Below are 23,309 nucleotides of genomic sequence, written 5' to 3'. Positions count from 1 at the left end.
GTAGTAATGAGACAGACAGTCCTCATTTATGGTAAACATTTAAAAAGGCAATACTTCTTTAAACATCCACGTTTTAAAAAATATGGTCAAAAACATTAAACCAAATACTTCCGTGTACAAAGACAGTCATATAAAGATACTTATTTTATCCCAAAAGCTTTCTAGGAGGACACTCAGTTTCCACTATTGACAAAGAAGTGGTCCTGTGGACTCCCAGCAGATAAGAATTATAAAGATTACATTTTAAAAACTATGTCAAATCCTGGAAAACGTCCAAAATATAGATGGAAACGGGAAGAGAGTTTAATTTCAAAAAATTGCAAATGGAAGAAGTATAAATTGTGAATTTTTGGCTTCTTAGCTTGGAGACAGTATCCACCTACCACACACAACAATGGCTGCAAAACAGCTGGGGAAAACTAAAGCCTCATCAACAACATGTGACCGAGATTAGAATTCAGGGCTGGAAAAGCAGCTGGAAATGTAAGGGGAAAATACTGATTGTCAGAGAACCACACAAAGAAAATGGCTTATATTCAAAACATTAACCACACAATTCCAGGCTGACAGCTAAACTATGCACTAGAAAGGAATGAACTACTGATACTAATACTTGCAACAACAAAAATGAATCTCAAAAGCATTATGTTACGAAAAAAGTCAGGCACAAAAGACTTGTGTTGTATTATATGAAATTCTAGAAAAGAAAAAACTATAGTTACAGAAAGCAGATCAGGGGTTGCTAGTGCCTGGCGGGTGAGGAGGAGGGGGACCTGCTGCAAAAGGCCATGAAAGAACTTTTTGGAGCAATGGATATATTCCACATCTTGATTATGGCGGTGGTCAGATTTGTCAAAACTCATCAAACTGCACACTTAAAACTGATACATTTTACTGTATGTAAATTATACCCCAAGTTAAAAAAAAAACCTAAAGTTTTCAAGAGCTTTTATTTCTTGCATAATTTATTAAGAACTGTGTCACTACAAACAAATGGATGAACATTCCACGGTCATACACAGGAAGAATCAACATCGTGAAAATGGCCATACTGCCCAGGGTAATTTATAGATTTAATGCCATCCCCATCAAGCTACCAATGACTTTCTTCACAGAATTGGAAAAAACTACTTTAAAGTTCATATGGAACCAAAAAAGAGCCCGCATTGCCAAGACAATCCTAAGCCAAAAGAATAAAGCTGAAGGCATCACGCTACCTGACTTCAAACTATACTACAAAGCTACAGTAACCAAAACAGCATGGTACTGGTACCGAAACAGAGATATAGACCAATGGAACAGAACAGAGGCCTCAGAAATAATACCACACATCTACAACCATCTGATCTTTGACAAACCTGACAAAAACAAGAAATGGGGAAAGGATTCCCTATTTAATAAATGGTGCTGGGAAAACTGGCTAGCCATATGTAGAAAGCTGAAACTGGATCACTTCCTTACACCTTATACAAAAATTAAGTCAAGATGGATTAAAGACTTAAATGTCAGACCTAAAACCATAAAAACTCTAGAAGAAAACCTAGGCAATCCCATTCAGGACATAGGCATGGGCAAGGACTTCATGTCTAAAACACCAAAAGCAATGGCAACAAAAGCCAAAATTGACAAATGAGATCTAATTAAACTAAAGAGCTTCTGCACAGCAAAAGAAACTACCATCAGAGTGAACAGGCAAACTACAGAATGGGAGAGAAATTTTGCAATCTACCCATCTGACAGAGGGCTAATATCCAGAATCTACAAATAACTTAAACAAATTTACAAGAAAAAATCAATCCCATCAAAAAGTGGGCAAAGGATATGACCAGACACTTCTCAAAAGAAGACATTTATACAGCCAACAGACACATGAAAAAATGCTCATCATCACTGGCCATCAGAGAAATGCAAATCAAAACCACAATGAGATATCATCTCACACCAGTTAGAATGGTGATCATTAAGAAGTCAGGAAACAACAGGTGCTGGAGAGGATGTGGAGAAATAGGAACACTTTTACACTGTTGGTGGGACTGTAAACTAGTTCAACAATTGTGGAAGACAGTGTGGCGATTCCTCAAGGATCTAGAACTAGAAATACCATTTGACCCAGCAATCCCAGTACTGGGTATATATCCAAAGGATTATAAACCATGCTAATATAAAGACACATGCACACGTATATTTATTGCGGCACTATTCACAATAGCGAAGACTTGGAACCAATCCAAATGTCCATCAATGATAGACTGGATTAAGAAAATGTGGCACATATACACCATGGAATACTATGCAGCCATAAAAAATGATGAGTTCACGTCCTTTGTAGGGACATGGATGAAGCTGGAAACCATCATTCTGAGCAAACTATCGCAAGGACAGAACACCAAACACCGCATGTTCTCGCTCATAGGTGGGAATAGAACAATGAGAACACTTGGACACAGGATGGGGAACATCACACACTGGGGCCTGTCGTGGGGTGGGGGCAGGGAGAGGGATAGCATTAGGAGATATACCTAATGTAAATGACGAGTTAATGGGTGCAGCACACCAACATGGCACATGTATACATATGTAACAAACCTGCACGTTGTGCACATGTACCCTAGAACTTAAAGTATAATAATAATTAAAAAAAAAAAAAAAGAACTGTGTCACTAATCTAAAGCTCATCCATTATCCTGGATCCTGACATCTCCTCTTCCTACTTTCTGCTTTAGAACCATCATCCAAAATGAGAGATGGCACTAAGGGTATGTTATACACATAAAGAATGTGAAGACAGCAGTAAGGGGGAGGGCAAAGAACTGCTGACCTAAGACGACATCCTTGGGAAAGACGAGGTTAGGATTAGAGAAAAGATGTTAGTTGCTTTGGAAGAGAGGGAAGGAGCAATGCAAAGATGCTTCTTAAGGTGCCCTTTCAGGCAATAGTTATGATATAAGGAAAGCTTTACCCTCAGTCTCTTTGACTCATATCCTCTATAACTGTACCGTCCAAGCTACTAGTCACATGTAGCTACTGACATTTAAATAAAAATTAAATTAAACTTCAGTTCCTGAGTTGCACTAGCCATATTTCAAGGCCTTGATAACCTTGTATAGTTTATTGGCCATCATATTAGACAATTCCATCATGACAGAAAAGTCTACTGCAAAGTACTATTCTACAATCTTTAGCTTCAGAATAACCTAAGACAACTTAAAAATGCCACAGGAAAAAATGAAACAAGGAAGAATATATAAGAGTAAAGCTGTACTTTGGCACCATAAAATGTGTACAAATGAGTGATAAAATTGGAGGAAGCAGGCTTTAAAGCAACACAGAACTGAGTTTAAATTCCAATCTATGGCCGGGTGCAGTGGCTCATACCTGTAATCCCAGCACTTTGGGAGGCCAAGGTGGGTGGATCATGAGGTCTGGAGTTCAAGACCAGCCTGGCCAAGGTGGTGAAATCCCATCTCCACTAATCATACAAAAATTAGCTGGGCGTGGTAGCGGGTACCTGTAATCCCAGCTACTTGGGAGGCTGAGGCAGAGAATGGCTTGAACCCGAGAGGTGGAAGTTGCAATGGGCCAAGATCGCACCACTGCATTCCAGCCTGGGTGACAGAGCAAGACTCTGTCTCAAACAAACAAACAAACAAACAAAAAAACCCAAAAATCCAACCTAGCCATTTACTAGTAAGCAACCTTGGGAAAATTATTCCATTTCCTAGCACTTCAATTGAGGAAACTGATTTAAAATCAGTATAACACTGCTTTGTAAAATAGATTTCATAAAAGCTATCTCATAGGGTTGTTGTTAGGATTAAATGATATGAGAAGTACTTAATATAGTTTCTGGTACATAGCATAAATATTAGTTCCTTAGTTTACTAGTAACTAAAGATAATTTTTTGGCATGTGGGCTACTGGTATCAGCAATTAGCCACTCCTTGTATTCTACAGTTAACCATTTTGGTTAAGATAAATCGACCACCATTTTCTTGAATTTGTAAGGATATAAATAAATATATACACACACATATAATCACTTTTAAAAATAAAATGATCCATATCTACAGTTTTAATAATAATTTTTTTTTTTTTGAGACATGGTCTCACTCTGTCGCTCAGGTTGGAGTGCAGTGGCACAATCACAGCTCACTGCAGCCTCGACTTCCCAGGCTGAAGCCAGCCTCCAGAGTAGCTGTCAGTACAGGTGTGCCACCACACCTGGCTGATTTTTTGATTTTTTGTAGAGACAAGGTCTCATTACGTTGCCCACACTGGTCGCAAACTCCTGGGCTTAAGCGATCCTCTCACCTTAGCCTCCCAAGGTGCTGGGATGATGGGTATGAGCCACTGCACCTGGCCTAACAATAAAAATTTTAATTCTTACCTTAGATGAAATGATCCTGTTATCTATAAATTTCTGAGGTGTGTAAAGGCCATTCTGAGGAAACCTGTTGGCTATGTAGATGGTTCTTGTGTCACTCTGATGTGGTGGGTCAAAACCCTAAGACCAATCAAGCAAGAGAAAAAGAAATACTAGTCAACCAGGTTAGTTATGATACTTTACTGTTAGCTTTATTTAGCTGGTCAGATTACATATATTACTATTGCCCTTAAAATGCATATAGACTCAATCTATCTAATTAGAAGAGCTATGCCACCTATTTTTTTTCTTTCACAGGTAAACAGGTACATTATCTCCAGATAGAAACTTTACTATTTTTTTCTTTCACAGGTAAACAGGTACATTATCTCCAGATAGAAACTTAACTAGGTAATGCCTTTAGTAATGAAAAACAGTTCATTCTCTGTCAGAAATACTACTATATTGAAAAAAAATCATATGTGAGACCTATAGAAGTATTTGAGGACAAATTTTCTATCCCTACTGCATTCCTTCCCTTTCATTTCTATGGATGGATTTCTACTCAGTGATGTGGAAGTCCTGTGTAGCTACAGTCTAGTAAGCACCTACCACATCTGATGGCAAAGGTTTATATTTATTTTACTTTTTCCATCCCCAGACTGACTTGGTTGCAAAGAGCTTTGTTCCCAGATGACTTACAGTGCATTAGGTAGGATGAGTCTTTAGGTAGGTAGTCTTGCCCAGACTCATTCCACACAATCACTTATTTGAGCCATTATAGTATCAATTGACTTACTGAAATAGAGATATTAATATGCTGTAATTCCTGGCCTTTGGGAACTCATATCCTGACCTCAGATTTAGAAGACCATCTGTCAAGGCATATTAGTAATCACCTCCAGTAGAAAAGATTTCACAGGTAACAAGAACACTGAAACTTTACTCTTAGAGGACTGTACTTCTACTTCCACAGTTGCAAGTGCACCTTCAAGACACCTTTAACATTCGGTATATTGTCTAGGGTTTTGAAATATTAGAAAAAAGAAAAAAAGACTCTTTTGGCAGATCTTGGGAACCCACTGATAGGCTGAAAGCAATATCCAAATGAAAGACTCTTTCTTTGGTTCTAACAGGAAAACGATTCAAAATTCCTTAGGTTGTTTTCTTTTTTTTTTTTTTTTACATAGTGGTCATGGGCTATTTACTAGTACTACTAAGTAGTTATTAAAAGGTCAATAAAACTTGGGTATTCATAAGCTACAATGATCCATTTTTAGATATTAGTAAAGGCTCTAATTTAGTAACCTACTATGTAAGTAATCTGGCTACCATTCAACGCTTAGCATCCTTGTAGCATTTCCATTAAGCACAGACATACACAGATAGTGGGCGATCCCATGCAACCCAGAGGGATATTTCGCTTAGTCCATTGGAATATTAAGTGTTATGTATGGTATTCAACTGTTATTATTCTTGGTTTTAAACTTTTATTCTGTGATCTCAGAAACAGCTAGTACAGGACTGTACAAATGCATTTGTATGCATCATAACAAACATGTTTATTTGTTCAGACTATTTAAAGTCCTAAGATTTTTCCACCCTGCTTTTGCAACACTTTGCAATAGTGATGAACACACTTTGTAGATGCGAATATAGCATTATGTGTCTGATTTCAAAATCAGTCTCTTTAAGGAAAAAATATGGTGGCATAAATATTTATTTTCCTCATAAGGTGTCTTTAAAATTTTTCACAATTTGGTAAATAAATGAATAAGTGAACAAATGAATGAACAAATAGTTTCAAGGCTACTCCTTTAGTCTAGGGCTGTATTTCTCAAAAGAGGTTCACAGGAAGTTTACCTATACAGGTATCTGGAGCATTAGACTGCAGGAGGCATATTTATTCAGCATCTGCTCCATAAACATGTTAACATCTCCCCCTAAACACTAGCTCCTGCCTCTTAATATGCTTTCTGCCATCTTTCTCTCCAGCATCACTCTGCTTTTAGCTCAACTCAACAGATTCAGATGGATACCTTTTTAAGAGCCTGTTAAAACAGATAAAATATTACTAATATGTTATTACTTCTCTTTAACACTAATTTAAACACTGATTTATAGCTTCTGGGATAAAGTTTTTTTTAAAAAGAAAGTAAATTTCAGGGCCTCAAACAATACATAAATCTTTAAGATGTCAAGACAACTGAGACTGAGAACCACTTAAAGAAAAGTTTAATTTTTTGCTAAATTCTCACCAAGACCGGAATTTATGTACATCTAAAGTTAAGAAACAAAAAAAAAGGACCCAAAATAACAGCAAGATAACTACAGCAACACCTCAGTTATGACTAGAATTTATATTAACATATAAATGCACATACTTTACATGAAGCAAATGCTCATCATTTCCCATTTATCTCTACTGGATGATAAGAACCAATGACCACATACTAAAATTTTGGAACTTCTGAGGGTTCTATAATTATTTCAAAGGGATATATTAAAATGTTGCCCCTGGCCGGGGGCGGTGGCTCATGCCTGTAATCCCAGCACTTCGGGAGGCCGAGGCAGGCAGATCACGAGGTCAGGAGATCGAGACCGTCCTGGCCAACATGGTGAAACCCTGTCTCTACTAAAAATTAAAAAATTCGCTGGATGTGGTGGCACGCACCTGTAGTCCCAGCTATTTGGGAGGCTGTGGCAGGGGAATTGCTTGAACCTGGGAGGTGGAGGTTGCAGTGAGCTGAGATGGCGCCACTGCATTCCAGCCTGGCAACACAGCAAGACTGTGTCTCAAAAAAAAAAAAAAAAAAGTTCCCCCCAAAACATATTATAAATTAATCTGAATTTTAAAAATCCTATAGAGCAATTCTATATTCCAATTAAAAATAAGATGACAAATCTAAAAGGAGAATGATGACAAACTTTTCCATATTCCCAATGATGATATAATATCTACCTATGCATTCTGAGGTTTTTCATTAATTCACATAATCTCATTCAATCATATTATAGTCAATGGCATGCATTTGTGGGCACGTATGTGTGTTATTTTCTTTCATATGCAAAATAGGTAAATTTAATATATGTGTCTATAGCATAAGCATAGCCAAATGTCCCTTACGGAAATTAAACCTATAACTTCAGTTCATTAGTATTTAATATTAACTTTGCTGCAACAAATTAAACTAGCCACAACCTAAATAAAAACAAAAGAACAAAACTATGCAAAAACGAAGAAAGTGACTTAGAGCAGGATCCATAAATGGGCTTCAGTTCTGTGAATCCCTGAAATTGTGTGCAAATTTGCATATATGTGCATTTTTCTGATAAGCGTATACATAGGTTTCATGAGCTTTGCATGATGAAAAGGAGCTTAAAAGTACTTAACTTAAAATCTTGCTTTGTAATTAGTTCTCTAGCTTGAAATTCTATATTTAAAACTACCTCAAGAGAATCTTTATGTTTCAGTAACACCTTTATCTTCTTTAACAGGAGTCAAAACAAACTATTAACAAAATTATTTGTGTAACTACACGTTTAGTATGAAGTTCAAGCATAGTTTCACACTATTTCTAGTAAGCATTATCAGCAATTCTATGACACTGGAGAGGAAATATAATCTGAACTCTCTAATTACTAGGTCAAGGCTACATTGCAAGGTTCAGAAACCTTTGGCACATAATACATTTTCTCTTGTTATCCCAGGCTACTCATTCACACCCTCAACCCCTTGATGCTTGCCTGCTCCTTTCTTCTCTGATTTTATCTTGTCCCGGGCAAAGGAACTGAGATAGATCAATGCTATTCCAGCCACCCTGGTTTTATGTTAATGTCTACTAAAAATTAGAGTTTAGGTATTGTAGGCACACAAATTTAAACTATTTCAAAGCTATTATATTCTTAAAAATTATGAAATTCAAAATCCCTTTTTTTTCTTACTGGATTTGTGAGCATATGTTAAAGCCATAGGTATTCAAAAAAAAAAAAAAGTGGGTGAATATTTAAAGGGGAAAAAGTCTCATGATGGCAGATAGGGGAAGTACTGTTAATACACAAGACAGGATTGATTTGAACGGGACTCCTCTCGTAACCAAACTGAATGAGACCTGGAGAAATCAAATCAGCAAACAGCTATATCAATTTTAGCAGGAGGTCTCTGGCATAAAACAATACTTAGGAATGAATCTCAACATTTTCAATTTCAGGCCAAGTATATTAGCCTCTGCATTATCTTAAAATCCCAAAGATGTTATAAGCATTACAAATAAAAGAGCTAAGAAGAGACTAAAACTATAGTTATGAATAATTTAATTAGTCATACTTCTTTAATATAACTACGAAAACATCATCCTTAGAGTTCACAGCGCCTTCTAGCATTCCTACATATGATCTATTTGCTCTACGACAGAAAGAAAAAGCATCAAAACAAACAAAAGACCTCAAAACAACAAAAACAAAAAGCAGCTTCAGGGTCAAAACTGTATTAGGTTATTAAAATAAACGAACAGAATTTTATTTAGATCACATTTATGACAGAAAGTGATTTTTACTGGCTATATGTTTTAAAGTATACAGGCACATGAAAATGCCTAGGAAAAAAAAATACCAATGCTGCTGGGGAGGAATTATTTAACGTCTTTTACTGAAACCTACAAAGTTAATTGTGAATTACTGTTTCCTAGACATAAACTTTCAATAAAATATACTATTCAGTAAAATATACCTATATAAAGGTACCATCAGGGCAAGATAATGTGACACTGTTAACAGACCAGAGTAAGGTGATAGAGAAAAATTTAAAACACCCACAATGTAAACAGTTATAATTTACCTTAGCTTTTTGCTTTGTATTACATAACTTTCACTTCAGGATTTAAGTTACTTTGCCATCTATCAGACCAGTCCGGTCTTCCAAGAACCCTGGCTTAGTGCAGGGGTGAGTTGGGACTGGATTTTTTCAAGCTGTAGGATGTAAAATCTAGAGTAATCTTAGCGAGCGAAACATAACTCAAAAATTCTCAAATCATTTGCCAAAGTTTTACTAAAGGTAGCTCATCTCTGGCTCCAGGAAAAGCCTACTCATCCTTCATTTTTCAGCTTAAGAGTTTCCTTCTCAGTGGAGCTTTAGCTGATGCCCCTCATTCCCCAGAGACAAAGGAAGGCATGTGTTATGTACTACTCCCACCAAACCTTTTATACAGTTCCAGTATAGATTTCATTACACTGAATTGTAATTGCTTGTCTCTGTATCTATCTCTCCCTCCAGACCGTAAGATTCTTTTGAGATCAGGTCTTGCTCGGTCACCCAGGCTGGAGTGCAGCGGTGTATTCACAGCTCACTGCAGTCTCGACTTTCCAGGCTCAAGCGATCCTCTCATTTCAGCCTCCCGAGTAGCTGGGACTACAGATGCACACCACCATGCCCAGCTAACTTTTAAAATTTTTTGTAGATATGGGGTCTCACTCTGTTGCCCAGGCTGGTCCCCACCTCCTGGGCTCAAGCAATCCTCCTTCCTCAATCTCCCAAAGTGCTGGGATTACAGGTGTGAGCCACTGTGCTCTGCTCAGATTGTAAAATTCTTAAGGGCAGCATGTGCTTAGATGTCTGACATAAATTAATTCTTTAAAGAATATTTACTCAATGGATTAAATTCTCTAGTTTTCACATTCTGAGTTTCAAATTCTCTAGTTTCACATTCTGAGTTTGGCTTTAAAATGTCACTAAAGGCTGGGCACAGTGGCTCATGCCTGTAATCTCAGCACTTTGGGAGGCTGAGGTGGGCAAATCCCCTGAGGTCAGGAGTTCGAGACCAGCCTGGCCAAAATGGTAAAACCCCATCTTTACTAAAAATACAAAAAATTAGCCGGGTGTGGTGGTGCATGCCTGTAATCCCACCTACTTGTGAGGCTGAGGCAGAAGAATCACTTAAACCTGGGACGCGGAGGTTGCAAGTGAGCCAAGATTGTACCATTGTACTCCAGCCTGGGTGACAAGAGCAAAACTCGTCTCAAAATAAATAAATGAATAAATACATAATATAAAATACCACTAAAAATAAATGTCTGCCAGGCGTGGTGGCTCACACATGTAATCCCACCACTTTGGGAGGCAAGGCAGGTGGATCACTTAAGCCAGGAGTTCAAGAACAGCCTGGGAACCATGGGAAAACTCTGTCTCTACAAAAATAGAAAAATTAGCCGGGTGGGGCAGCCACTCGGGAGGCTGACGCAGGAGGCTCACTTGGGTCCAGGAGGTCAAGGTTGGAATGAGCCAGAATAATGCCACTGCACTCCAGCCTGGGCAACAGAGTAAGACCCTGCCTCAAAAAAATAAAAAATAAAAATAATACAAAACAAATGTCTACCAAACTGAATTTAACTTTTATGTTATTTAATTTGGAAATGGAAAAAATTTTAAAGCGGTTCTGTAGAGTGAAATATACCATTACTAGTATAAGAGGGGCTAGCAGGAAACTTTTTATTCTGGTGTTCCTAGATATGTCTTATTTTTATCAAAGCTATTTATTACAGTTTTACAGTTGGTGGGGATCCATTCCTGAAGGTCAAAGAAATCAACTTCCATTAGAGGAATACAAATCAAAACCACAAGGAGATAACACTTCACATCCATTAACAAAGTTATTACAAAAACAAAACAAAACAAAACAAAACACCCCACAAAACAGAAAATAAGTATTGGCAAAAATGTGGAGAAACTGGGACCCTTGTGCATTGCTAGGGGGAATGTAAAATGGTGAAGCTACTGTGGAAAATGGTATGGCAGTTTCTCAAAAAATTAAACACAGAATTAACATAAGATCCAGCAATTCTACTTCTGGGTATATACTTCAAAGAAGTGAAAGAAGGAGCTCGAAGAATATTTCTACACCCATGTCCAAAGCAGCATTATTCACAATAGTCAAAAGGTGGAAGCAACCCAAGTGTTCATCTACTAATGAATGAATAAAATGTGGTATTATAAGGTGGAAGCAACCCAAGTGTTCATCTACTAATGAATGAATAAACAAAATGTGGTATTATACAGGCAATTAAATATTATACAGCATTAAAAAGGAAGAAAATATTGGCACATGCTGCAATATGGATCAACCTTAAGGACATTATAAGTAAAATAAGCCAGTCAGAAAATGAAAATATTGTATGATTCCTCTTATACAAGGAATAAGAGTAGTTAAATTCATAAGACAGAAGCATAAAGTGGTTGCCAGGGGTTGAGTAAGGAAGGGAATGGCAAGTTTATGAGTACAGAGTTTCAGGTTGGGAAGATAAAAAAGTTCAAGAGCTGGATGGTGGTAATGATTATATAACAATTTGAATATACTGAATGCCACAGAACTGTACACTTAAAAATGGTTAAAATGGTAACTTTTATATTATGTATATTTCACACAATTTTTAAAAATCAACTTCATCCATTTGGGACTTCACTGTGGATTTTCTGCATCAGGCAAGTCCTATTTGGCCATAATTCAACCATGATAGTAAATATCCCTTATATGCTGGACTGGTAGTTTCCATGTATGGAAACACAGAGGTATTTATGATAAAAATAAATGTGTAAGGTTTAGTTTAGATCAAATTTAAAGATCACAGGTTTTAGTAAGGGAGAATTTAAGGTTTCTATAAGCAAGAACACTAAATTTGAGTTCTTTAATTTGCCTATCCAGTTAACCACTGTCTGGATAAGGAGTGAAACTAGTAAATTTTATAGCTGCAGTATCCAGATTGGAGATAAACAGGTAAAAATACATTTCCACTCATATCTAAAACACTTCTGAGCTTCCTCCTTCTCCCCCAACAATCATAAACAAAAATGGCAATGAAAATGGCTTTCTAAATCCTCCTTGGTATATCAGCAACAGCTGGCTACAACTCTGCAAATAGGCTGGAGACACAGTCAATGAATAAACATATCTTTTTCACAATATCTTCAAAGTTTACTATTTAAAAAATATACCAGTCACAAATGTACACCACAAAATTCTAAACAACATTAAAAATGTATTGAAGTAAAAAAAGATGTCCTGGGTGAATCCTATTTGGTTATTTAGACAAGAATTAACACACACACACACAAAAAAAAGAAGTAGAAAAAAGGTGGATGGAAGATATGCAATTGTGTTATTAATTTTACATGCTGGAAACCTGTTTTCAGTAATGTCTGAACCAAGAAACCATTACTAAATAAATAACAGCAGCAGCAACAACAAAAACCAACTACTTTGTACCAGTCTCACCACAATCTAGTTGTCCTACTTTTCATCTTGCCATAATTATAAACATTTTTAATGTTTATCAAAATACATAGTGCTCTTACCTACAATGAAAGTATATGCTGTTCCTGTTATCAGATACGTACAATGTAATATAAACAGTTTAAATTGGGCAAACCAACCAAAATAATAATATCACTGAAATAATGTTCCCGAATAATCATATACTTAGTGTTCTACAGGCTTTTCTATCCACCTATTATTTTCTGATTGGTTGCTTAAGTGTGTTTCCCTATTCTCATATAGAAAACTGTATGTACTAGTTCTATTATAGCTAAGAGGTGTATGCCTCAAAGTCAAAACTCCTTTTGGGGGGATAAGCCAAAGGAATGAAGGTGGACTTCTAGGGAACTTTTCAGAAGTAAGGTTGGTATTGATGTTCACAATGACTGGGGGGTGCTAGTGGCATTTAGTTATTCGGTGGGTGAGGCAGAAGTATTAGACATTCTGCAATGGATTGCAGAGCCTTGCCAGTGAAGAACTGTCCTATCAGCATCACAACTTCCAGATGCCATGTTCGCAAAAATCCCTTTGAAATAATCCAAACCTTCTATTTAAACATAAACAAAAGAATTTTATATGGATTAATGAATTTTCCAGGAATACAATTACCAGGAAAATTGAAGAAAGATTATACTTTTTGTCAGAACTTTTATGAAGTGGTGTTTACTGTTTCAGAAAATCACATCACCAGTGAAAATGTTATGAGTCACCATAACAATATATTTTTAGCAGTATATTTTAGAGCCAGAGCATTCACAATGACTTCAGCATCTGATTATTCATTATGTCTAGTGTAGTCATGATTGTTTATATACTGAAATAGATTTTATTTAATATAAATGTATTCATTTATTTTTCCTTCATATGACAATTAGGGTGGTAATGTGGATTTTTAAAAAAATTACTTGTATAAGCAACTTATTTAAATTTTATTTCAGGATTTAAAAAAGGAAGAAATATTTATAAAATATTTGATAGGAACAGGGGAAATATGTCTGACAGCGTTGAGAATCAACTATGTACTTGGATGTTAAAATGTAAGTTATACCACAAGTATTCACTATCTCTCAAGTTAGAAGGTGCTGCTTATCTCACATGAGCAGTACAGACAGTACTCAAACCAGGAAACTACTGTACAACAAATATTTCCAACTACAGATTTAAAAATAGGATAAAGTATAGGTAAAAACATTCTCAACAGTAACAGCACAAAAAACATACTGAGGTCAAAGAATAAAGATGCCAGGTGAATCCTATTTACTTAGAAAAGAATAGACACAAAGGTAAAAAAAAAGGAGGGTGGGAGGAAGATGCACAATTGTCTAATTAATTTTATATGTCAGAAATGTGTTATCAAGAACCTGGGAAATATGCTTCGAAAGAAAGTAAAGCATGTCTACACAGGGAAAAAAGGAAAAAAAAACTCAGTAAATCCTAAACTGTTGCTATGAAAATTAAACTTTAAGCAGAGAAATGATTACTTAGCATCACTGGATCACACTAACATAATTCTGAAAAATTTATTTATTTATTTTGAAGTGGAGTCTTGCTCCATCGCTCAGGCTGGAGTGCAGTGGTGCCATCTTGGCTCACTGCAACCTCCGCCTCCTGGGTTCAAGCGATTCTCCTGTCTCAGCCTCCTGAGTAGCTGGGATTACAGGCACCCACCACGATGTCAGACTATCTTTTGTATTTTTAGTAGAGATGGGGTTTCACCATGTTGGCCAGGCTGGTCTTGAACTCCTGATCTCAAGTGATCTGCTCGCCTTGGCTTCCCAAAGTGCATGAGCCACCGTGACTTGCTGAAAATGTATTTTTAAAAAACAAAAGAATTTTAGCTTATTTTCAGTTATTTCAAAAAGCAGCTCATTTACCCAGCATAATAACTAAGAAAATTCTACTGCTGATCTTCAATTTCTTGCCTTTTAATATCTTCCTGTATTCAATTTTTTAAAAATGTACTTTAGCAACCAATCAAAGAGTACTTACTGAATACTTACTATGTGCCTTGTAATGTGCTAAGGACTAATGATGATGAAAGAAATACATGACTTAGTCCCTGCCCATATGGAATTGATGAAATCTTAGTGATTTATGCCTTAAGCTATTTCATCTCACATACTTAAGATCAAATCAGGATTGTTTTCTGTTTTAAATGTGAGACAACTAGCATGGATATCTAACAATCTGGTAAGCAACTGGATATACTTGTTTAGAGCTTAGAAAAGAGGGCTGGACTTGATATTGGAACCCAGCAAGCAAAATGGTGACAGTTCAAGCAAAGGATGTGTACAGGATTGCCTATTAGTGTACAGAGCGGGCACGGCGTGGTGGCTCACACCTGTAATCCCAGCACTTTGGGAAGCCGGGGCAGGCAGATCGCTTGAGGCCAGGACTTCAAGAATGGCCTGGCCAACATGGCACAACTCTGTCTCTTCTAAACATACAAAAATTAGCCAGGCGTGGTGGAACATGCCTGTAGTCCCAGCTACTTGGGAGGCTGAGGCAGGAGAATCGCTTGAACCCAGGAGATGGAGGTTGCAGTAAGCGGAGATGGCACCATTGCACTCCAGCCTGGGCGACAGAGCAAAACTCCTTCTCAATAAAATAAAATGAAATAACTAAAATTAAATAAAAGAAATAAAATAAAATATAAATAAAATGTAATTAGGAAACTTAGTCTTTAATTGTTAATGGTTATCACACTAACATCTAATAACCAAAGGCATTGGTTCTCAGAGTTTTGGATTTCACAGATCAGTAAAACTTTTTTAAATTAGGAAACTGGCATAGGGTTGCCAACTTTTTATTTTCCAACCAAGAATATTAAGAAAAAAGAAAGCAAGGGAAACAATCTAAGACTTTAAAAAGTCCGAGAAACTAAACCAGAAAAAGAACATTAGGGAAAAACTAATAAAATTCAAATAAAGTATGCAGTTAAATAACAACACATCAATATTGGTGTAACAAACACTGCACAGTAATGTAAGATGTTAACAATAAGAGAAACTGGGTGGGAGAGGAGGTACAGGAATCCTCTCCACTATATTTGCAACTTTTTTGTTAATCAAAAACCATTCTAAAATAAAGTTTACACTTAAAATGTTAAAAAAATTACTCAAAAACAAGGACATCTATACATTTATGCAAACACACAGATTACACTGACCTCATTTTTCTCATTTTGCCATAGACCACTGAGAGCTTTATCTTACTCTACATGAAACAGCATCATTACGGAACCCATGGCCTGGGAGACCACCAACTAAAAAAAACTGTTAAAAGCATTCTTTAGAAATTTTGACTGTCCCTTTCTCATAATACATTCCTAAGATACTTCAGCTTTTCCCTCTTTTAAAAAAAATACTACAAATATATGCTGGAAAAAAAATGTTGATCAACATTGGCAGGTTAGCACTGCATCAATTCCCTTTAACTTTGCATAAAGATTTAGATTCACAAAGTATGAGGGTCTCCTGCATATCTAAGTTAGAAACCAATTCCTTTACAACACTGGAACTTCAACAGGAAAACACAAGATTAGAGAACTACTTTACAGTCTCTCCATAGTAAACAATCAGGTTCACTCTCACTGTTTCTGAACTTATCATACCTTAAAGAGCATAGTGGAGAGCTAAGAGAAGCAAGAATATCTACGTTCCCCTTGTAGTTCAGGAGATGAAAAAGTGAAGAAACAATTTTCTAGGTAACATATGATTAAGACTTGAACTTACTATATTGTGCTCAAGCTTTACCTGCCAATTACACTCATTGCAAAAGACTCTTCAAAGCAAAATCTTACAATACCAATGTGTATCACTTATAAAGAAAAATGTGTTTGCTACTCAGATAAGTTAAAACGTTTGATCATTCTGAAATATCAAGCCACTTGGTATTTCATCTTATAATTCAATTTGTAAGTATCATGAGCAAGGCAATATGCTTAGAACTATGGAAATACCAAAATGAGAAAACCACGCCCCTCCCCTGAATAAAACTTCATTTTTAAAAAAAGCCTTTTTAATAAGCACAAAAAGTAAAATATGTAGAATGAGTACAATTTTGACTAAAATAGCATTAAATCATAGATGACTCACTTATTTTCCTACAGAATATTATAAAATATAATCTTAATAGATTTAAAAGTATGACATAATTTCCTTATGGATATGATAAAAGCTATTATTAAACATGGGCAACCACCTTATCTCTTTGCTGCAATCCTAATTTCTATTTCAAGGTCACAAATTTCTCAAATGTCAAAATAATTTTTGAGCTCCCAAGGAATTTAAAACTTTCGAAAACTCTAAAAAATAATTTGCCACGCTGCTTAAAATCAATGTACACATTGCCATTTACACTATATAACATTTGTAAGAGGAGATATACATTAAGATATAAGCCAGGTCTAACTAATAAAATATATTTCACCTTGAGAATGGCCATGGCTGGACTAGAAACTCTTGATCTTTTTTTTTTCTTTTTCCTCTACAAACTTGTCACCACCATCTCCAGAATACCACTGCTAGACATTCCTTCCCCTAATGCATTCTGTAGTCTTATCTCACTTTCAGGCAGATTTAAGAGATAACGGTGGAAGCTACTGTTATTTCATTCTTCCCACTATGGCTAATTCTATTCCACACTACTAAACTCCCTGGAAAAACTCTCTAGGTTCAAGTCCTGGCTGTAACACTAATTGGCTATTGGCTTTGGGAAGGTCTACATTTTTAACTGTTCCCTTTACTTCACAAAAGCAAACACAGATAGTCTTTTTTTTTTTTCTTAAATTAATACTTAGCCAAGCTTAACATAAGATAATCATTTCTGTAATCAGGGGCTGAGCCTCTGGGACTCTCAGTGTGGAAATAAGCAGTTTGAAGTTCAACTCCTGTAGGATAAGAATAGCCAGATAAGAATCAGCAGTACCCCCTCTGCACCACGGTTCTAGAGTCAGGTTCAATTAGTAGTATTGTGCTTGGGTCCAGGCTTGCTCCCACCTTTGAAAGAAGCCTGGAAAAAGCTGGGTACCTTTAAAGTAAGTATGTTTAAGATCTCCAAAGGAATAATGGAATAATATTTTTAATGAAAAATTATGAAACAAATCAGGCACATATGCAGAAAGAGCAGACAGAAATGAAGAAGGTCCAATAATAAATGCTGAAAATGAGAAATTGTCATTTAAGTAAAAATACAGAAGACAGGATAAACTCTACAATGAAAACAAGAGAATTGGTGGACTACAAGCTAGATATAAAAAATTTCTGCTGAAAACAGCACAGATAGAAAATGAGACGAGAATCAGAAAAGAGTCATAAAGAACAAATTAAGAGGCTTCAACATATGTCAAACAAGAGTTCCAGAATGAGAAAACTAAAGGCTGAGAAATAATATTTTAAAGAAAAAATGGCTAAAAATTTTTCTGAATTGTATAGTCTTCAGATTGAAAGCACACGCAAATGCAGAGCAGGAAAAACAATATGAAAAAACATGATGGATACATCATAGTAAAATTACAAAATATCAAGGACAAAGAGATAACCTTGAAAATAATGTGAAAGATATTACCAACAAAGTAATGACAATTAGATTACAAGCATATTTCATAACAGCAATAATAAATGTCAGAAAGTAATGGAATAAGTAGTATCTCCAATATGTAGAGCTAAAGTAACTATTAATCTAGAATTCTGTATCTAGCTAAATTCGCATTCAATAGTGACTATGAAATAAAAACATTACCACTCATGAATCCTTGCTTAAAAACAACTAAAGAAGTTATTCAGCAAGAATAAAATTAAATCCAGAAGAAAGGTGGTATGCAAGAAACGATAATGAATAAAAGATATCACTAAATCCTTGCACTAAATCAAAATTACCATATTAATTAAAAATTAATGCTAAAAAACATTGAGTTTAAAAAGAAGTAGGACTACAACCCACATTATGGGAGAAAATATTTGCAAATCACATCTCATAAAGGTCTTATATCTAGAATATATAAAGAAGTCTTACAACTCAAGAATTTTTTTAAAAACACAAGAAATAACCCAATTAAAAATAAGCGGCCCAGCGCAGTTGCTCACGCCTGTAATCCCAGCACTTTGGAAGGCCGAGGCAGGCAGATCACCTGAGGTTAGGAGTTCGAGACCAGTCTGACCAACATGGAGAAACCCCATCACTACTAAAAAAAAAAAAAAAAAAAATTAGCTGGGCCTGGTGGCACGCGCCTATAATACCAGCTACTCGGGAGGCTGAGGCAGGAGAATCACTTCAATCTGGGAGGTGGAGATTGCCATGAGCCGAGATCGTGCCATTGCATTCCAGCCTGGGCAACAAGAGTGAAACTCCGTCTCAAAAGAAAAAAAAAAAAAAAAGCAAAAATATCTGAATAGGCATTTCTCCAAAAATGATATACAAATGGCCAACAGGTACATAAAAAAAAACTGGACATCATTAGTCATTAGGGAAGCACAAACCAAAATCACAGTAAGATACTATCCATACCCACTAGGATGACTATAATCAAAAAGGCAGACAAAAGTAAGTGTTGGCAAGGATATGAAGACATTGGAACCCTCATACATTGCTAGTGGGAATGTAAAATGGTCCAGATAGTTTGAAAAACACTTTGGCAATTCCTCACAAAGTTAAAAACAGAGTTACTATTTGACCCAATAAAAGTCTACTCTTTAGGTATAAGCCCAAATGAAAATACACATCTACATAACAACTTACAGATGAATGGTCAAAACCGTGTTATTTCTAATACCCAGAAGGTAGAAACAACCCAAATGTCCATCAATTGATGGATGAATTAAAAAATGTGGTATATCCATAAAATTGAGTATTATTTGGCAATAAAAAGAAATGAAGTAGTGATACATGCTACAACACAGAAGAACCTTGAAAACATTATGCTAAGTGAAAGAACACTGTTACAAAATACCACATATTGTATGATGACATTTATATAAAATGTTCAGAGTAGGCAAATCTAGAAACAGAAAGTGGTTGATTTAGGCTGGGGGCTTGAGGTTTGGGAAAATGGGGAATGAGAGTTAATGAGTATGGAGTTTTTTTTTTTGGAAGAAAAAATATCCTAAAATTAGAGTGTGGTGATGGTTACACTAACCTGCGAATACACTAGAAAAAAACTGAATCATATACTTTATAAGGGTAAATTGTATGGTATGTGAGTTGTATCTCAATAAAGCTGGTAAAAGAGAAAAAATAGAACTAAACTATTATGCAACTGTAATGCAGAAGATGAGAAAGAACACTGGAGTTAAGAAATCTAAATTCCTGCCAGGTGCGGTGGCTCACACCTGCAATCCCAGCACTTTGGGAGGCCGAGGCGAGCGGATCACAAGGTCAGGAGATCGAGACCATGGTGAAACCCCGTCTCTACTAAAAATACAAAAAATTAGCCGGGTGTGGTGGTGGGCATGTGTTGTCCCAGCTACTCGGGAGGCTAAGGTAGGAGAATGGCGTGAACCCGGGAGGTAGAGCTTGCAGTGAGTCAAGATCACGCCACTGCACTTCAGCCTGGGGGTCAGAGGGAGACTCTGTCTCAAAAAAAAAAAAAAAAAAAAAAAAAAGAAATCTAAATTCCTATGTTATTTGTAGATGTATAGAGATGCTCAATGACTATAGGCATAACTAGAAAAATAAATAAAAATGAAAATATAATCCATAGCTTATAGTCATCAAAGGGAAAAACATGAAGAAACTTAACTTCAATGCAAAGCTAATCAAAATCTAGAACTATTTTCCATGGAGCTAGACAAACACTGTAAGTGGCATATGGAAGAATAAAGGTCAATATAATTGTAAAAAGAAAAAAAAAGAAGGTGGGGGTTCTGCCTGCCAAATACCAAGACTTATCATTAAAATACTATAATTAAGACAAAGCATATTTGTACACCAACAAATGAATGAAATGGAATAGAGAACCTAGAATGAGACCAAGGTATATGAGAGAGAATGCTGGTATATGACAGAGTATGTGAAAGAGAATGCTGGTATGTGTCGTAAATGTGTCACTTACGACAGAGAAGGCAAACAACACAGACTTGTGGAGGAAGGATGCCTCATTCAATGAACAGCATTGACACAACTTTCTATATGGGAGAAAACAAATTCCCTACCTTATTCCATATACAAAAATTGATTCCAGGTATCTTTAAAGATCTAAATGTTAAAAAACTAATTTTAAAACAATTTGAAGAAAACGCTAGAAAAACAGCTTTATGATCCTAGTATAACAAAAGAATTGTCAAATATGTAATAAAAAGCAGAAATCATATGTCTAATAAATTTACCTACAAATAAATTTAAAATTTCTGTATAAAAAAAGATACCATAAACTAAATTAAATACAAGGGACAGACTAGAAGATATTTACAACATATACAACAAAGAATTAGCATCCAGGCTATAGCAAGAATTAGGAAAGGCCAAACTACCCAATGGAAAACGGGCAATCTATTCATATGAATGAAATTGAGGATATCTGCATCTCACCAGCAATCAAGAAAATGCAAATTAGAACAAAATGAGACACTGTTTCACACCCATCAGACTGGTACATTTTTTCAAGTCTGACAGTACAAAGTGTTGAGCAAGATGTAGGGAAAGGAGAACTCTGTTTAGGAAATACTTTGGCAATATTTAGTAACAGTCATAATGTACATGACCCATGACCCAGCAATTCCACTTCTAGGCATTTCACTTCAAAATAAATAAATAAACAAACAATAATAGTCATTGTAACACTTTTTGTAACAGGAAAAAACTGGCAACAATCCGAATATACATTAGAAAAGAAGAACCCCCCAAAAGATTGGCTGGGGCAGGTATTACTTCATTTTGGTAGTTTCAAAGCCTAGCAACAAACATGCTATCACGGAAAATTAATTCACTTACAGAAAATGAGTGAATTCATCAATACATGAGAAAGAAATGGTGTCACCTAAAAGGGGATGCAGAGTTGAGAAATGGCTTTTGTTAAATGGAGAACAAAACTAAAGCAGATAAAATCCCTTCCTTCCTGAGATAAATGAGACAAGCAAGTTTTGGAGTAGGTTAAATAGCATTAAGTGCCGAGAAATCAAGCAAGGAAAGGCAACAGGGAAGTAATGGGGAGGGTCAGAACATTATACTGAATGGCTGGAAAAAACTTCACTCATGAATAACGCAATATTTGAATAAAGACTTGAAAGGAGAGAAGGAGCCAGCAGATGTCTGCAGGAAGAATATTCCAGGTAGAGGTAGTAACAGTCAGGACAAAGCTCCTAAAACTGAAGTATGCCTGGGACTTCTGAATTGCAATAAGGCTAGTGTGAATAAAGAGTGAGAGAAGAGTGATGGAGGATGAGAAATGGATTGGAAGAAGTGTAGGGGTTGGCATACAGATCAAGCAGAGACTTTGGCTTTTACTCTGAACAAAAGAGAAAGCACTTGGAAAATCTTAGGCAGAGGAATTATATGATCTAACCTGTTTAATAAGATCACTCTGGTGGGTATATTGAAAACAGACTGCAAGGACAGAAGGGGAGAAACAATGAGATGAACTAGAAAGCTTTTGCAATAATCTAGGTAAGAGGTAGCAGTAGTTTAGTCGAAGGTGGTGGCAGGGAAAGAGAGAGAAATGATTCTGGATATATCATTTTTAGCAACAACAAAAAGGGAGATATGATTTGCTCCCCAAACACTTAAATGCATTCATGTTATAAGTAAAACACTTTTTAAAATGCATTTTTTAAAAAATTGACAAAAATTCTGTATATTTATGGTGCACAGCATGATGTTTTGAAGCAAAGCATTTTTGGATTCATGTGTCTTTCTTAGATTTCTTCTCCCCACAGAGGTATCCATAGAAAAAGAGCAGCTGACTTTTAAAGAACTACATCTCCTGCTTAGAATTTGACGGATTCTTAGTAAATTTATTAGCAATACATATTATACATGTAACTTTTGTTATTAATATAACTGAATTAAATCAAGAGTTAAGGGGAGAGTTTTACATTAACTTATATTAATAATCACTGATGTAACGGACATAAAATAAAATTTCTACACTTGTAAAAATAAGAATTTGAGAATGGAAGGAAAGGAAGATATTTTGGAGATAAATACAGAAATATTTATGGGTAAAATTATATAATGTCTGGGATTTGCTTCAAAATCACTAAAGGGAGTGAGGATAGTGGGTGGGGGGAATAGATAAAACAAGATTGGTCATGTGCCGATAACTGTAAAAGTTGGGTAAAGGATAAATTATACCATTTGCCCAACTTTATACCATAAAGGGGCTCATTATACCATTATCTCTACTTTTGTAGGTGATTGAAATTTTCTATAATATAATGCTTAAAGAAAGAATAAAAATAACCTGTACCAGCTTTACTGGCTTCACACAGTAAGAATAAGCTACATATATACAACATCTGTTTCTGTTCCTAACTTTTCCAAATTGTAGGGGAATGAATGAATGATTGATACCTATGCATATCATCCTATTCTTCCTCCTTTCCTGAGGGGGAACTTCACTTCCAATTAAAATGTGGAGACAGACACAGCTTAACTAATTAATATCCTTAATTTGGTATTTCATCTAAATTTTGTACAATCTAATAGTT

At 35.8% G+C, this 23,309-nt stretch overlaps 1 protein-coding gene across 5 annotated transcripts in view; it reads right to left on the bottom strand.

Annotated features, from left to right (window-relative positions):
• ATP11B (ATPase phospholipid transporting 11B (putative)) overlaps nt 1-23,309 on the bottom strand; it is a 127,444-nt gene that overhangs the window by 96,453 nt on the left and 7,682 nt on the right. For 3 of the 5 annotated variants that reach the window (XM_054479960.2, XM_054479961.2, XM_063662456.1), the window contains exon 2: nt 4,388-4,504. The exons of the other annotated variants lie outside the window; for them this stretch is intronic. In XM_054479960.2, the coding sequence (XP_054335935.1) occupies nt 4,388-4,504 (117 nt within the window). The remainder of the gene's footprint in view (nt 1-4,387; nt 4,505-23,309) is intronic. 5 annotated transcript variants of the gene reach the window in all.

Source organism: Pongo pygmaeus, chromosome 2 (genome assembly GCF_028885625.2).
Source record: "Pongo pygmaeus isolate AG05252 chromosome 2, NHGRI_mPonPyg2-v2.0_pri, whole genome shotgun sequence".
Taxonomy (NCBI): Eukaryota; Metazoa; Chordata; class Mammalia; order Primates; family Hominidae; genus Pongo; species Pongo pygmaeus.
This window is presented reverse-complemented; position numbering and strand designations above follow the sequence as displayed.